The sequence below is a fragment of the Hetaerina americana genome, unplaced genomic scaffold, assembly GCF_022747635.1.
Source record: "Hetaerina americana unplaced genomic scaffold, ioHetAmer1.1.p SCAF_4, whole genome shotgun sequence".
Classification (NCBI taxonomy): Eukaryota; Metazoa; Arthropoda; class Insecta; order Odonata; family Calopterygidae; genus Hetaerina; species Hetaerina americana.
In genome coordinates this window covers 97,873-116,083 of record NW_027286985.1, presented here as the reverse complement: position 1 = coordinate 116,083, position 18,211 = coordinate 97,873, and the positions used below count along the sequence as shown (strand labels likewise).

General features: G+C 42.2%; 1 protein-coding gene across 1 annotated transcript; it reads right to left on the bottom strand.

Moving 5' to 3' along the window:
* Positions 1 to 633: 633 nt before the first annotated feature.
* LOC139692233 (probable G-protein coupled receptor Mth-like 4) lies at positions 634 to 12,426 on the bottom strand. Its single transcript, XM_071590301.1, has 5 exons — positions 11,060 to 12,426; positions 8,340 to 8,418; positions 7,356 to 7,534; positions 2,789 to 2,966; positions 634 to 1,554 (listed from the first exon to the last, which is right to left on the bottom strand). The coding sequence occupies exons 1-5, from the start codon at positions 11,928 to 11,930 to the stop codon at positions 1,275 to 1,277; spliced, it is 1,587 nt and encodes a 528-aa protein (XP_071446402.1). The 5' UTR covers positions 11,931 to 12,426; the 3' UTR covers positions 634 to 1,274.
* Between the last annotated feature and the right edge of the window lie 5,785 nt (positions 12,427 to 18,211).

Here is an 18,211-nt window from a genome sequence, read left to right as displayed (position 1 = left end):
GATAGAGGGGAGAATCTTAGGAACGGGGTGGAGTAGGAAACAGGCGGAGTTGGCGGAAATTAAGGTACGAAGGATTTAAGATGGCTTTATCGTAGTAACTCGTATCAGGTTGTATTTCCTTGGGAGAGGCTAAGAAAGACATCGGTGTTCAGACTGCGTCAGTCTAAAACCTACCTTCAATGATTAAAGACCTAACAAAAATAATACATTGATTTAATTACACTTGATTATTATACGTGTTAATATACATGTATATGCGTAAAGAGATTTTCCGCGGTGTATGCCTCTGGAGTTAAACACTTTTATTTTGAAGTAGCAGCTACCAGGGACGAATAAATGTTCTCTGGTCTATTCAACAATGCCGCTTGTAGAAAAATGTATAATTTAAAATCCAAAATAATGTTAAGCCACAAATGCGATGGAAAATTGAAACTTTATTAACATCAGTACCGTAAACGTTAAAGGTTATGCCAACATTTTCACATTAACATTAACAATTGATGGAAAGGAAACAAACTATGCAAATTTCACTTGAATAGAGATTTATTCACGACCCGGGTTTCAAACACTTAATGAAGTGTTACTTAACAAGTGTTACTTACAAACACTTAATTAAGTGTTTGAAACCCGGGTCGTGAATAAATCTCTATTCAAGTGAAATTTGCATAGTTTGTTTCCTTTCCATCATGGATAAATTTCACAGGGTTAACCCTAATACCGTTCGGTTTATTACCAATTGACTTAAAGTTATCCTCATAAGCTCCATAAACATATTATGCAGGCAAATTTAAACGCAAACCTTATGTTTCAGATAATCATTCGGTCACTTGTTTAATTTTTGTGCAAGTACATATCATACGAAATAAATATTTTTAAGGTTATTCCGATTATAAGGTCGTCAAAGCGCTATATTGGCGCAAATATGATGCAGAATTACATTTTTGGCTCCTTTCGTTCTCTTGCTTAAGATGATTGACCACTGCCATGGAATATTTCCCTTACTTACCCACATGTCAATATTACCTATGTCTCAATATTACCTGCATCTCACCATTAACTGTTACGTTGAATAATATATTAATTTGTCAACGAATGTTTCAAATTAGAAAAGGGCCAAGAACATAAAGGCACAAACATTAAATTTCCCCCTTCCATCTTCCTCCGCTGGTTGTTGGTTTCCTGGCAAAATTCAGTTTCTAGTATTTGCCACAAAGAGCGTCTTAAGTTCACTTCGGTCCTTTTGACTCTTAGCTCAAATGCATCGTATTTGAAGCTCAAATTTGGATTCCCTCGACTTTCTTCGGGCGGGGTTCGTTTTCCTTCGCCTCGCGGCCATGAGAAAACCACGAAGAACGGAAGAGGAGCATCTCCCTCTTCAGAAGGACATATATCCCGTCGCCAATCACCAGTAGGGCGCAGATGGCGACTCCGGAGATGGAATCTACGATATCGACGACCTGCAAACCAGGCTCTGGTAGGGCAACCATCCAGAAGGCCGCTTCAACAGAGCGGAAAATGCAGTCAATTAGCAGCAGGAGGAACGCCATCATAAACCTGGGAACGAACAAATGGACATCAGCGTGGATTTCATTGGTTCTGGCAGTGATTGGGTAGAGTTAATGAGTATTTTGCAGAAAATAGGAATAGATTGGAGGGAAAGGAGGCTAATACGCAACCTGTACATGTCTCAAACTGCTCAGGTGCGAGTAGGGAACGGGGAGTCCGGATGGGCATTGTTAGGAAGGGGTGTAAGGCAGGGTTGCCCTTTATCATCGTTGCTGTTTAACCTTTATGTAGAGGAAATGATTAAAGAGGCATGGGAAGATCTGTAAGTTGGAATGAAAGTCGGCGGAAAATTCTTAAAATTAGTTAGGTTTGCTGATGGCTAAGCTTTAGTTTGTCAGTCAGCCAAGGGGCTGCAAGCATTGCTGGGTGAATTGGAAATTCAGTGCGACAGGTATGGGATGAGAATCAATATAAATAAAACAAAGGTTATGCGATTTTCTAGAAAGAAAAAGGCCAAGCTTAACATTAAAATAGGAGGGCAAAAACTAGAGCAGGTAGAACAGTTTACGTATCTCGGTAGTGTTTTGGACCAACACGGTCAAGGTAGTAGAGACGTAAGGAGAAGAATTGCGCTAGGCAAAGGGGCTTTCACAAGGAGGAGGGCGTTGATGACTGGGACGTTGAGTAAGGATGTTAAGAAAAGACTCGTAAAAACTTTGATATGGAGCGTAGCTATGTACGGCGCGGAAACATGGTCACTGAAGTAAGACTTTGATGTAGATTAGAAGCTTTTGAAACGTGGGTGTGGAGAAGATGAAATGGACCGAAAAGAAAACAAAGGAGGAAGTGCTAGGCACAGCGAGAGGGGATAGTTGGGAGATATCATAAGGAGCCAGGAAAGATGGATGCATATCGTCTTTATTGGCAAGGGAATTTCAAAGACTGATAGAGGGAAGAATGTTATGTAAATGAGGAAGAGGCAGGAATAGGATAGGCACGTCGGTCGGAAATTGATTGAAAAATGTCTTGAAGCAGGATATTTTTCTGAAGATTAAAAATGAAGGAAAGTTGAAGGAATACGTACGATAGACGACGAAAAACAGGTGATGGAAAAAGTCGGAGCAAGGATTATTGAGGGAGTGAATGGAATGGCAGGGAACAACATTTTTCAGAACTGCTACAAACGAATCATCAAATTGATAATCCGTGATGTTGATAAATATTCCATTTTGAGAAATGTTCCATGCTCCAAAAGAATTAAAACCGTTGATTCCGTGCGCACCTTTTCTTGTGATTCCACAGGCCTTTCCTGTGTTTAGAGAAGACCGATTGGTCGCCCAGGACGGAGATCTCCTTGTTGAATTGATGTAACTTCATCGTGCTAATAGCTAAAAGGGCTAAGTTCAGAAGAAGGACCGCAGCATCCGCCCCAAAGAAGAACAGTAGCGAATTTTGGAAAACTGCAAAGTAAATAAAAACCATGTTTTCAGTAGGGGTGCACTTCAAACCATTCTTACCTATATGTTGTAAATCTTACTAAATTTGAACAGACATCGTATTTTAAGACGAATTGGAGAAAGAATAATTATCAGGAACACAAAAAAACAACAAGAAACACACTGTTTTGTAAATTTTCCAGTTTTCTAAGTCTCCCTCAGGACGAAGAAGGTGTGGATCCCCGCATACACTAAGGGGAAGAAAAGATTCTATGTAACCCGGCTATGAAATCTAGGTTTGACTCGCTTTTTTTCCTACGCCACTCTCTGTAACATTAATATTATGTGTTAGGTGATACTTCTGCCATAGGTAATGTTCACGCGTTATGTAGACAAGGGATATTTGCAAGAAATTGAACTTTTAAGAATTAATCATCCATAACACTTTTGCTTAGGTTAAATTGTAATCGCGGGCCAAACACATATTGACACTGTTGAATCCTTGTGCGAAATACCTGAAGTAGATGATGGGAAAATACAATGGGTAATGGCGCGAGAGGAAAGGGGAGTGGAAGGATAGAGACCAGAAGGGAAGGAGCACAGCGGCTTCGCCCCGAGCATTGAATAGGCAGCCGTCCACGAAATTGACCTCTACGTCAAGGTCGCTCTTGGAGTCCAACGCGTCCCTCGCTCTTCGCAACCCTTCCGCCTCTCGGCCCTTCCCCTTCCATCTCTCACTTTTGCCAAAAATTGGATACTTAACACTGTGGCGATTAAAAGTCAGCAAATCAAATTGGCAGATTTGATCGAGATTCCCTGGTGGTGTGTCGAGAGAAATGTACGAAGGCGATGCTAGACTCCATTCGCGATCGATTCCGGGATAGAACTGCATCCCAGGGTTCAGATCCGTTGATGTCCCTGCCTAATTCTCCCTAAATATCTCTGCCCGAACTACCACCAGTGGTGATCTGCACCTAGCTGCACTGCGTCTTTCACCCTCCAGGCAAACCTTGTTCCCACCAAATCTTTCAACTCATCCTGCGTCAACTCACCCCTCCCTCAAATTACCCGCTCACCGCCCCTCGCCTTCTTGCCAGTCGTCCAAAAAAATATCATGGCTTTCTGTTGCCGGCATTCATCTCAGTGTTTCATACTATTTAGGCGCAAACTTTGTGCGGTCTTTTGTGACTACAGCAGGCACTATTGAAAGCGTGGCAATATTTTAGAGTTCAATATTATTGTTATTTCTCATCCTCTCTTAGTTTTGCCAACATACATATTCGCTATACGTTCACTGCGAAAGGCTATTGTCAGCTGATTTTGAATATTTGAGAAAGAAGAAAAAAAAGGTTCGATCAGGGAGCCGAGGGTGCATCTATCTACCCCTACACAGCGCCCCGCAAGTCACCGCAGGAGCGTTTGGCGATCACCAGTGTCATACAAAGCGTTCCCTAGTGCGGATGTGCTGAATATGACCTTGAAGTGGTTAGGTGTACATTCGATTGTGGAAAAAGGTGCTTTTTTTGGATCATATGAATTACATACATGTCAATTCTATGGCTTTAGACTTAACCCGATGGAACTTCATGATGAAAAATGAGTAGTAATAACTTTTTAAGTTCCAGTTATTTTAATTTTAAAACGACCGGTTTCGTCGAATAGTCGTCTTCGTCAGGTGATTTCGACTATTCGATGAGACCGATTGTTTTTTTTAAATCAAAATCGGTGGTACTTACAAAGTTTTTTATTATTCACAAGTATGTCACAATACTGCGGCGTCCGGCGCTAATTCATACAATCATTGCTCAAATAATATGGCAAACACCAATGCCTGTCACAGTAAATGTAAAATTACCTCGTCAAGCTCATCCCGAAAAAGCATATGTTTATTATGTGCAAATATTTACAATTAAAAGCTCTATCAGTTTCAGAAACGGAGAGTGAGATTAAAATGAAAACCATAAATACAGTAATAAACCGGAAAACCGAGGGCAGAGCTCAACCAATACCAGTAAGCCCTAGGACAAAATTAAATATTTGATGGCACACCGTGCAGGACCGGGAAATGCTTCCAGGCAACGATGGAGCAACTTGCTCACTCCTTCTACATCTACATCAATACCCTGCGAGCCACCAAAAAGGTGTGTGGCATAGGGTGCAGCACCAGGAGGAAAGGGTAAGGGATGAGGGGGTTAGGGTTTTTCAAATGGATGGGGAAAGGTAAGGGGAACCTTCAAAAAAATATATAAATATATAGTAGTAGTAGTATATAATAGTATAACCCTGCGCAGTCGCTACCTTGTATGTTAATACTTATTATGTCGAGCCGACTCCTGGAGGATTTCGATTACAAGCATTCTGGTCTCTTATTGTTCTTGGAAAAAATGACCATTTAAATCTGTCTGTCCTGCAGTCGATCTCTCTAATCTTACATTCGTGATCCCTCCGCCCGTAATACGTTGGGGTTCGTATTATATTCTTGATGTCATCGGGAAAGGGCCAATCTTTAAATGTTTTTAATAAGTTTAATCTATATTGTAAACGACGCAGTGTAAGGGAATCCCAGCCTAAATTTTCTAGCAAAGTAGTTACGCTACTGCGTGGGTCGTAACAATTTTTGACAAATCCAGCCCCCTTCCGCTGAACTCGATCCAATTCCGAAATCAAATTTATCTCTTGAGGATCCCATATACTGGCAGCATACTCTAGGTGGGGCCTGACTAGGGCAAGAAAACATCGTTCCTTCACTTTTTCGTCACACTTATCCAGCACCCTTTTTACAAATCCCAATTTTTTATTAGCACGACCGCATATTTCCCGTATGTGCTTTCCCCAGGACAGATCGTGAGTAATTGTTACACCCAAGTATTTAAAGGAATCTACCCTCGCGATTTCTGTTTGCTTCACTTTGTAACTAAATGGGGGGGGTGTTACTCTTTTCCCAAAAATGTATTACTACGCATTTCTTCAAATTTAATTCCAATTGCCATGTATCGCACCAAGTCTGGATTGCATTTAGGTCGTTAGCTCACGTGACTCTGTCTTCGCGACTTCGAATGTCCCCATAAATCACTGCATCGTCAGCAAAAAGACGGAGCCTGCTATTAACCACGGCGCTGAGGTCATTTATGTAAATAAGATACAAAAGGGGGCCTATGACACTTCCCTGTGGTACACCCGACGTGACCTTGACAGTATCGGATGATACACCGTCCAGGACGACTGTTGAACGCGATTTTTTTTAAATTGTCTAATCCTGCATATAATACTCCCGCGTATTCCATAAGTTTTCAACTTCGCGAGTAACTTGCAATGAGGGACTTTATCAAAAGCTTTTTAAAAATCTAGAAATATTGCATCAACTGGAATATTACTTTCACCGGAATGCATTATGTCATGAACAAATAGTGCGAGTTGAGTTTCGCAGGATCTACCTTTATGGAACCCGTGTTGGTTATTAATCAATAAATCTTGGCTATCGAGGTACCTCAGTATGGAACTAACAATGATGCGCTCAAGAATCTTACAGGAGATGGAGGTGAGCGATGTTGACCTATAATTACTGGGGTCCTCCCGGTCTCCATTTTTAAAAATGGGTGTCACAGAAGCTATCTTCCAGCCGCTAGGCCCGCTTTCTTCTGCTAATGATTTCTTAAATATTATACCAACACATATATGCACACAGTGTTTCTTAATTAATGCAGTTTACCCTCAATACTCTGGGTGATTTCTTCGTCCTCCATTGCACTGGACACTTCGCACGAAAGGTCCTTTTCATCCTGCCATTCCTGATAACGACTGATAGGTTGTAAACGCTAAAGAGCCCTGCCCTTCTCTTTCCAAACTCCAACCCTTCCCTGCTGCTTTATCACGCATTTGTTGCGCCGCGATCGGATCCAGCGGGTATGCTCGGGTCTATGAAGCTTGGGATTGAGTCCCTCTCTTCTCTTTTGGAAAGCGGCCACTGGGTTTTCCTCCTTGGCATCCTCCATGAACCATTGGCAATTAATCAGTAATTGTTTTGTTGTTACGTTGTCTCCCAACATTCAAAGAGTTAAATCCAAAGAAACAGGCGTAAGTTTCAAGGCACAATCTTTACTTATAATACTGTGTTGGAAACCCTACAGAGTGTTTACGCATAAAAAAACGAAGGAATTTATGGTCGTGACTACTCGTTTCTTAAATAAAATGCGACGGCGGTCGTAATCCAAATCCAACCGATTCGACAGTTCGGCTTTTGCTAGTTCAACAATTTCATTATACCGTGGATTGGTTCAATCATCAACGCTTAACGAACGGGCTCGGGATTGAGTCGCCATTATTTTCCAATTGAATATGGCGAAAATAATAATATGGACAAGAAAACCCGTGAGTCAGGGAGAGTGCATGCTGGGAATTCATAAATGGTCTTACTTCCGATCCAGGCTCTGTCTTGGGCATATCCCGGGTTCACTTCGTTGTAGGGCAGCACTTCGCCCTTCAACTTGACCGCCGCGAGTAAAGTGGCCAGCAGTGGGATTCCCCACGAGTAGACGCAGTAGCACACCAGCTTCTTCGCCTTCTTCTCTCCTGAATCGTCAGAGGTTGTGGCCCTGGAAACAGACATGCGGCGTCATGCTATCACTCCTTCGCAACAGCGAGAAACAAGCGCGCATCTTCGCGTTTTTCTTCCGCCAAGTTGAGAAATTTACTGGAATACATTAAGTGTTAGCAATGAAGATCTCAAAGGTTTGCAAATTATGCAAATTACAAATTGCAAATGAAGTTTACTCTTATTACGGTTGAACGCCAAAATTAAATGAAAATAGAGAATTAACTTTATCCACACAGCAAAAACCTCACAAAACGTTACCAACAAATATTGGTATACTATATATACCAATATATATCCAGTTCGTTCGTTTTGTTCTAAAAAGTTCGTATTTTTGAGTTGTCTTTCCAACCAATTACCCAAAAACTGCAAGGTTTACTTTTGCAAAATAAATAAATGTTCGATTTCATTGAAAGCGCCCAAAGCATTGAAGTTTTACGCTTGCATTTCTCCGGACTTAAAATTTAATAAAATCGTATGTATGTAATTGTAGAAAATTTATTTGTTACTTTTACTTCCATTGATTTTAAGATTTCAAAGTCGACATTTTCGGAATTAAAAATCTGCAGAATGCATTAAAGGTGAGTGACAAAAATGGAGACCTCTAAGTGCGTCCTCTTGCCAAGATCGGCATCAATTGTATGGAAACTTGCAAACAAGTTCCTGCCGTCTTAAGACATCGTTGGGGGAAATGGGATTCCTCGCCCCTAGAATGCTCATAAAACCAAACTCTTTGAAACTTATAGCTATTTATTTTGAAACGGATAATTCCAACTAGCATTTTGGGATCGCTTGTCTCTACTCACCAAGAAGATCTAGAAAGACAGAAGAGCATGACGGTTATCCAGCATCCCACGGCAAGGGCGAAAAACTGGGAGCCAATTGCTGAAAATAAAATTCAATCCGATTAGCGTTAATGTTAATGAAGCCATATACTCAGTACCACTTGAGAATATTAACTGCCGTAATACATTGAAATTACTTATTGTTCCAAGACATTCAGTGAGAACCCGCCATAGTTTCTTTTGCCTCCGTCAATCTCACGTCCCCTTTCCTAAAAGCCATCTCATTGGATGATGATTTAAGCATCGAATGAGATGCCTTAATAAAATTAACACATTAGCAGGGTAGGGAGGGGTCAGTCAGTACCTTTCTTGCATTTGGGCTTGGTCTTTCTTTCTTGGAACCATGTCAGTAGCCCAGTGGCCTACGAACTGGACTACCACTTCCACGTTTTAAACATCCTTTAATGAAATTTAATATATCATGTACTAGTTAATTACCAGAGATATTCGAAAAATAAGGGCCGTTTTGTTACACCTGAATCATGGTGAGTCAGACCAAAGTCGTACGAACGCAGCGCCATCTATTCAGTATTTCTGAAGCCACAGAAGTTATTCGATTAAGTCCTCTCGGGTCTTCCGCCGGGTCAGCGGTTCCATGTTGGCCAACATGGAACCAATTGGAAATAGAGAAGACCAAAAGCTCAAACAATCTACAATGTAAGGGTCCTTTTACGCGTTACCTATGTTATTTTGTGTACTGCTGTGCCGTCCAAATGTTACAGGGTTCGTCCGGAAAATAAGTATATTGACTCCTGGGCTGGGCGCGCCGCTCCAGGCGCGCCCAGCACCGCTCTGGCGGGCTGCGATTGGAGGGGGTATGTTGGCAAGCGACGCTGAAAAAGGCAGTCGGCTCTGAGTTGTGGTGTAGTGAGGAGCTCTGTTAACGCGAACCTCCACGCTTCGACCCACGTCACGGAACGCGATGCCGAAGTTTTTGGAGCAGCGTTATTCCATCAAATTTGCGGTAAAGCTTGGGAAATCGTCTACCGAAACTGTCGGTATGATTAAACAGGCTTACGGGGAGTCAGCCATGTCCAGAAGCATGATCTTTCGGTGGCACAAGATGTTCGTGGAGGGCAGAGAAGAGGTCGACGACGAGTCTTCGAGAGGTTCCCGATGATGCCTTCGCGGGAGCGTTCCAGGAATGGGAACGCCGCTGGAACAAGTGTATCGACTCACAAGGGTCCTAATTTGAGGAATATTAGCTTAAGATATGTAAAAGTGTAATAAATTTTTTTTCCTGAGCTCAGTACACTTATTTTCCGGACGAACCCTGTATATTGCTTTCGTGGGTGCTTCTACATCACGTTATACGTTATTTTAGCGCAAACAATTTAGATCCCCATATGTGTCTAATGTGTTTTCTCTATGTAATGTACATATAAGGCCTTGCCTGTGACTCATGTGTTCGATTTGCCGACGGTAGGGCTTCCCGCGGTTCATGGCGAGGGCGAAGGAGTAAAAGAGTTCCTCTTTCTCAGAGACGAGTGGAGCTCCGAAGTTATCCTCCAACGCAGCGCATTCCTCGCGCGTCGCGTGGAGGAGTTTCAAACGCTGACACCCGATGAATGCATTCTTTGCCTGCATTCAATGCAAGCAATGAGTGCTTCGCGCAGACCATTCTCAAGCCCATTTGACCTCTCAATCTTCCAGTCTGGAGGCATTGACGAGGTAAGACGTGGAGGTTTATTCAAGGTTTTAAGTTTAATTTAACCACGCGTGAATTGGGGCTAGAATCCAGAAAATATTTTCTCGTATATTTAGAATCCCTTGTACGAAAGAGTACTTTAGCGGTGGGTTTGAATCCAAAATAAAACCGCTGAAGGAGGGTGATCAGGGAAATTAAAAGAAAGCGTGAATGATCCAACCGTACAGATAAACCCCTTAGAAGACAAAGATTTATATACTGATATCTGCTTCGGCAAATTAGATAGATTCGCGAAGGATATTCCTAATGCTGAAAAGTTGACACGCCTTGAGCAAAGAAAGCAGTGTCGAGTTATGGAAACTTTACTTTAGGAATAAGAGCTGTCGTAAAATACTTCTATTTTTGTGTTTTGCTAGGAGAGGCATAAAAACGTATCGCTGTATCATTGTATAGTCTGTGTCCGTCCAAAGCCAACCTTTACCGGTAGAATACAAATTATAATAATAATAATTATAATTAGACATTGTGGTTCAATGAAGTTATAAAAGTAGTTCCAAAAAAATGAAAAATAGATAGACAACGAGACGCCCGTCAAACACATCTTGCAGTTAAAAATGAAGTGAATTTTAGCTAAAAAAATCCGCAAATTTTTGTTTGATTAACTTATTAAAAAATACAAATCAAGTGTAAAAAATAAGAAATAAAATTCACTAAAAATTTACCCCATTTCAGATAATTTTAAATAATCAACCGAATTTGAAACCCTTACATAGACAGTAATCACTGTCTGTTCCTTACACTCACTGAAATTTTCAAACACTCAAAGAGCTTTGGAATTCCCCCAAATGAGGGAAATTCAACCTGGAGTGAATTTCTGTCATCGGGAGGAAAGGAACATTTTTCGACCTGGCAAGAATTTGATTATTTTTTGCCGTAGGAAATGTAAGGAACACCAAAGAGATTCTTCGTGGTTATCGAAATTCCAACCGCCTTAAGAGAAACTCGTTTTGAAGGAAATTCCGCCTCATCTTACCCAAAGTCAGCGTCTGGAACTCTTTAATCTCGCCCGCGTATATCATCACGCAGGCCTCTAGGAGAAAGGCGTAGAACACGTTGAACAGAAGGAACATCCTCAGCTTGGAGTCCAGCGTCTGCCTCGCCTCCTTCAAGAAGACGTAAGCGAGGAAGGTGCAACAGACAACGGGGGCCGTGACGAGCAGAAAGGTGGGGAACTGGATTGAGGGGATCCCCGTGGACATCCTCTTGAACAAGGGGAGGCACAGGTAGGGCCTCACCTCACCCACGCCAACGTCGTGGTCCACGCAGAACTCATCCTTCCACAGGCTGGCCACCTGAGCCTTGGGCATCGCCAGGGATCCGTTGGAGGCCCGTACGAAGTAGGCATTGTCCTCATACGTCTCCGGCCTGAGCCTGTAGTAGCCGGAGTGACAAGTGTTCCCGAAGATGAGGTAAAAGTTCTCTGAGGCGAGGACGCGGTGATTCTCGGTTCCGTCGTCGCTGGACACCGAGACGCGGAATTCTTCGTCTTCTCGGGGACTCGGCACGCAACCTTGGTCTTCGTTGAACACCATTCCCAGGTGACAGCATTTCCGAAGACACGGCCGTCCCAGGTTGCATGGGCAGCCCAGGTAGAAGTCGTCCTTGCTCGAGGAGTCCCACTTCCAGTACGTTCCCGGTGGGTAGAGTTCCCGTCGCTGGTGATCCCACAGGCTCCCGTTGGCGAAGACCTCCGGGGATTGCAGGCCGAAGCTGAACTCCAGCTCACACGGCGGTCTGTCCCGAGCGACCGGCCTTCTCATCGGGTCGAGCGGAGCCTTACTTATGGACGCCCTCGCACCGAAGGCCACGGTGAGGACCACCAGCGCCACCTTCCCGACGCGCATTTGGGGAGGGTTCGTGCGGGGACTTCAACGACCGTCGGGAGATGATTCTACCCCAATAGAAGAATTAGTCGCTCCTCTTAATCGCACCATGGGAAAGGTATTCTTTTTGGCACTGACTCTTTTTTAACAACTGACGAGCGGAGTACGGGAGCCATTCCGTAGATTCTTTCTGACGAGTATATGAACGGAATCCCGGGAGAATTGAGAGTGAATATTTTATCACAATCTACCCTTCGCGAATCACGATTACCATTTTTATCCCGTGATGATGATTTATGTGAGCGCTGGTGGCGAAACCGTCTACTCAAACAAAATTCTTCTGAAGTACTTTAAAAAAAATATCTTCGCGTCAATGAGAACACTCGAATGCGTAAAAGAGAGAGCTGTAATGTTCGCCAAAATAAAAAGGGAGCACGAATACTAACTACGCTATTCTACAACATGTCAAATGTCTCATTCTGCCGCTAAGTTTAGACTAAACCATGCCACCAGTCGAGCTTCGACACCTCAGTAAGATTATTTCTCTGCTTAGTAAGGCGTCTGCCGAGAACGCTTCCTCATTCGTAGACTCCGCGCAGTGATGAGGTAACTTTCCTCAGAAAGGAAACGGAAACCTGGATTCATTTCTTCTCTCTTTGAACGTTCGAGATTTGTTTAGCGCATGCGTGATAAAAAATAAATGAAGATAGCTTATCTTCAGCAAGGATGTTAATATGGTAGCAAAGTTGATTCGCCGGCCAAAAAAAAATCTTAACTAACCACAGCGGCTGGATTTGACTCGCTATGTCCCAACACTATTCAGCAGGACCGCGATAAATATGAATATGATGTAAACTTTGCCGCTGTTTCAGGTTCCAATTGGTGTAAATATGAAATATTCATTCGAAGAGAACATTCTTGACATTTAAGAGATTATTCTGAATGGGGATTTTTTAGTTCATTTGAAAAATAAACAAACATTCCGACATGGGCGGAGTCAAACCCAAGAATAAATAAGTTGACAATGTATTTTTCGAGTCTTCCACAAACAAAAATCAAATAATTGATTGGGATATGAACTTTAATGTTCCAATTTCCAGTCGGTCGTGACACTAATAAATTTGGCAACATGCAATTTATTTATTTTTAGCTCACTGACACCCAGAAGTAGTTCCTCCTCAACTTAAGTTCCTTCCGCTTCACTCCGATGGGTAAAGAAAGTATACCAGCAAGTTCTCGAAGGGAGACACTCATGTATCGAATCTTAATGTAGTCCTTATAATGGCAACACAAATGAGTCGGAATTTTCCACAGGACCGACTGTTTCTTTTCGACCTAGGTTTCGTGGCTAGGTAGGACGACTATTGTGCGTGTAGTCATTATGCTCTCATTTCACAACACCCTGCCCTGAACTCTTAATTGAAATCCAATGACTAATCGATTTATTCGAGGTCCTTCTTCTCAACACTATAGTGGAAACGTGAGCCCGAATCTGCGTCTCCATGACGCACCGACGTGATAGCAAGCCGACAACGAAATGACTGCTGGATATCCACTGAGGATGATCACGAATCTCACGCCTTATTTGTATTTACATCCATTCCCTGAAGCACGGCGAACAAGAAAATCGTATTTCTTCCCGTTCAAGACATGGACATTTTTATTTTAAGGATGATGAATACGAAAATTCCAAATTTCCTATCTAATAACCATCAACTTTTTGAATGATTGGCAAGTTTTTGGAATCAAACGGACCAAGTTTTAAATTCAGGAATCCAATAAACACATAATACTTGCTCTGGATTTGCAAAAAGATAAATGGATAAGAAAAGGAGTGCACGGGATTTATTGGAGCAAATAGAACAGAATTATATTATGTAACGAAGAAAGGTAGACATGATAACCCTATAAGAGAGGTGAAGGTTTCAGGAGTCTACCTTTGGTACCATTGGGTAGCTTTACTTAGTGAATCGGCAGATAAAACTCTCATTTAATAAGAGAAATGGAATCCAGATATAAGTAGGGGAGGCGACCGACAACTGAGGTCATTTTCGCCATTAGGAATGGATGGGAAAGGATAAAGGGTGGAGAGAAAACCGGCGTCGGTACTAGCCTACTCTCAACGAAAGGCGCCAAGGGGTCAAACAGTTTGACGTCCCATCCGACGGACAACGCACTAACTCAAAGTGCTCTACACGAAGCACCTCAAGTTGGGATCGGGATACTGCTGAAAAATATCTGCCGCCTCCGGGATTTCAACCCGGGCCCTCTCAGTGGGAAGCCAGTACGTTAGCCACCGCACCAACTCGATCCCCTCCAGACGTAATAAATATACTTCTTGCGTCACATATGTTGCCATCACAACATAACCAAAGCTGAGCACTCGAGTTATTGTGATTGCAAAGCCATATACCTGTCATTTGTTTTTGTGAACGCGTTAACTTACGAGTAGCAAGTTTATAATGAGTGGTGTCTTCAAACACCGTGCCATCATGCCTCCTAGCTCTGTGCTGGGATGAGAGAGGCTTTCCATAGATATAGATCCCAGGAAATATTTTCGAGTCATTTAACTTAACGACCCTAACCAATCAATTGAAAGATCAAGAAAACCTAATGTCGAGTTCTGGTCATCTAAATGGGCATGCTCAACCTCCGGCAGCGGGTGAATCCGTTGCCAGGCAATCATACTTCGGGTCAGTCGTTCGAAAGAGTGGGAGGGGGGAAGCAAGCCAATTACTATCCAGAGGGGCCGAAAATATTAACAGCAAAAGGCAGGCTAAAAAACTGAAGAATGAGTTTCCGCATACGTTGAATGTGTTTTAAATTATAATAATTACTGTTTAAAATAAAAAATACACAGTTGAAATTTTAAGCGTAGGACAAAACATCTCTCCCAATGTAAGGTTGCCAATCACAAAACGGAGACTCTTCTAATGCCTTAAGCACTTTTCACGCGAAATTGATGCTGAGTCTGAACCACATTTGCATTACTGTTGTATTTCTAGCTCTACTACTATATGTCGATTATTATCATGTATATGCCATTACGAGACGCGCCCGCTCTCTTCCACTCCGGCCGCCCCTGCCCACCGCGTTCCGATTTCATTAATGGCGAATGAGGGGTAAGACATTCAAGAAACCGACTTTCCAAGGTCGTTGGGCACTAAGGAAGCAACCACCACCCTCCAACCGACGCGCAGTGGGAATGAATAGAAAACAAAGGTGAACGAATAGTAGGTGTTATTATTGGCTTATTGATCAATGAAGATTGGATGGGACACCAATGAGACAATGAGATCATTCTTGGGGCATGACTCGATGTACATCGGCAGTGTTATTGCCAAAGATAGGGAAACAGTCATGACAATAGTAATGATCACTCAACTTATCTTTGATACAGGCGTCGACTACTACATTTTATGCACTAAAACTATTCTTCTGGGAGTGGAAGTTTGTTATTAACGGCCAATCATCGCAAATATGCCTTAATAAATATAAATAATATATTATATTATACATATGTATATTTTCTATACACTTTGTCAATATCCTGCATGTTTATATTCATTAACCCAACTTTTTAACATCCCTTCAACATGATACGAACATAGGTATCCTGTAATTGAATCTTGTTGCGTGTAATTACCTTCTTTATTGAGATTAACTTTGTTCCAGTGCATGATCAAAATAATATTTGTGTAGATGTAACATGATTGAGATTGTGAATGCATGGCTAGTGACCTAACACCCCCCGCCACACGCCCTTGCGACGGCTTATGGGGTATTATGCACAAGTAGTAATGAGTGAGATGGTAGACGTTTAGATAAAAGAACGAATTTACAAAAGTAATCAATAAGTTACAAGAAATACAGAGTAGACATACAATGAAATCAATGCCAACGTTAGATGATTTACGACAGAAAATATTCTCTGCCTAACTTATATAAATGAATCACTCCATATTGGTGTTAAACCAATCAAATTAAATCAATCGAGATAAATAACTGTACGTAATTTTGTTTGATTGTTTCAGCAGCTCGGTATCAAAATGGCTCCTGACCTGAGATAAGGCGACAATGAGTTTCTTTTTAACTAAACCGCGGGATGCCAAAAAAAATTCCATTTGAAGCGTGGCTCCAACCGGTTTGTTCCTTTCGTTTTTTTAGATTTAGATTTTGATAGTACCCTGCAAGCCACCGCTTGGGTTTAGTATATCAGGGGGTGTTGACACATCCGGCTACCCTTGTACCATATCACCTTTCCCTTCTAACGAGGTCGGAAAAGGTTATTCTGATCCCTTATAATTCGTGGAAAAATGATATTTACTATCTATCTGTAAAATCTAACTGTTCTACACATAATCTCTCTAATTTTGTTGACATGACCTCGCATACCTTAGTATGATGGGGGTAATAATACAATTTCAACATCACTACCTTCGAATTTATGCAAGAGATTTAACCTGTAATTTAACCTTCGCTCCGTGAGTGATTCCAAGCCTAGCTGCTCTTAATATTGTTGGATACGCTCCTCAGTTAATCGAATTTGAAACATGGTGCTGGAGGAGAATGCTGAAGATTAAATGGACAGGCAAAGTAAGGAACGAGGAATTAAATTGAAGAACCGAAGAGGATGAGACCATACGGAGAACTTTACGGCAAAGAAGAAGAAATAGATGGGCTGGACACGCATTGAGGCACAATGGATTGATTAGGAATATAATAGAAGGAAAAAATAGAAGGGAAGATTCCACGAGGTAGATCAAGAGACATGCACATAAGAAAAAATTAAGAAGGACGTAAAAGAAAGAAGGTATAAAGGATTGAGGGAATTGACATTGAATCGAGTAGAGTGGAGGGAGGGCGGCAGTAAGCCAATCCTAGGATTGAAATACTGATGATGACTAAGTTTATCATAAAACGTTTTTCAAACCTAGCTCATCTACGCTGCCCGCTATCCAATTCGGCAATAAATCTAATTCTAATTGAGGGCTAACCAGTGATAGACAACATATCTGTCCGACCTTTTTATTACATTTACCGAGTACTCTTCTATTAAATCCTACTTTTTTTAGCCTCTTCGCATATTCCCCTCATTTGTTTCTTATCTCCTCGAGTGGCGATCGTGTTAAAGACGGAAATAAAATATTCGAAGCTCTGGCGAGAAATAGAAGATGTGAGCAAACAAGAGACTCCGCTCAACAGGTGGACAGCAAATGAATTAGCCCAAGGTCAGTTGCCTTGCTTCAATTCAGCGATTGCATTGTCAGACGTGTTTTGATGCATGCGAATATCCAACGCCAATATCACAAAAAACCCTGGAATGTAATACAAATACATTAACTCCTCTTAGATCCTGAAAGGCTCCGTGGATAAGCTCTCCCATGCCCTGTGCAATTTGGGAAAAATTATTTCACAGAATTAAACTTGTCCATTCATTCCAACAATTATTTTATAAAATGTTGCGAATATTTATTTAAAACATTCATATGATGCAAAGGCAACGGAGAAGAGATTTCTGAAATACACTTACACATTCTGAACGCCCCATCAACGCGACCTCCCACATATATTTCGATGGGGGAACATCAGGCGTAATTTGAGTTCAAATTACAGGGTGCGTTTAAAAAAATGCAATGGAGTTTCCCGCGCCGCTCCAATTGCTCGGAATGGGATTAAAGCACTTAGAGTGGGTGGGGAGGACGCTAAGCTTTTCCACAAAATCGGTCTCAGTGCTCTCCAAGCCGTAGAAGCGGCAGGACATTAGTCATTGTAAAACCCTGACCGCCGGCCATGTAACGAAAGACCAACTGAGCGGAAATTTCAAGTGAACTTTTGCAACGTATTGAAAATGAACCTGATTATTTGGACAACGTAATCACTGGTGATGAAACCTGGGTTTTTTAATACGACCCAGAAACCAAACGCCAAAGCTCTGAGTGGAACACACACCAGTCCAAAAGCACACCCAAAGCCCAAAAAGGCAAGAATAAGCAAATCAAAAGTGAAAACAATGCTCATTGTCTTTTTCGACACTAAAGGGGTGGTCCATAAGGAGTTTGCTCCTCAATGACAGACAGTTAACGCTGCCTACCACGTGGACGTGCTGGAAAGACTCCGAAAAAGGGTCATCAGGACGAGTAAAGGCATCTCCGCTACCTGGCAACTCCATCACGACAACGCGCCTTGCCACAACGCGCTACGAGTCCGCGAGTTCCTGACCAAACACCAGGTGCCAACGCTGCCCCACCAACACCCTATAGTCATGACGTCGCCCCAGCAGACTTCCTTTTTGTTCCCTC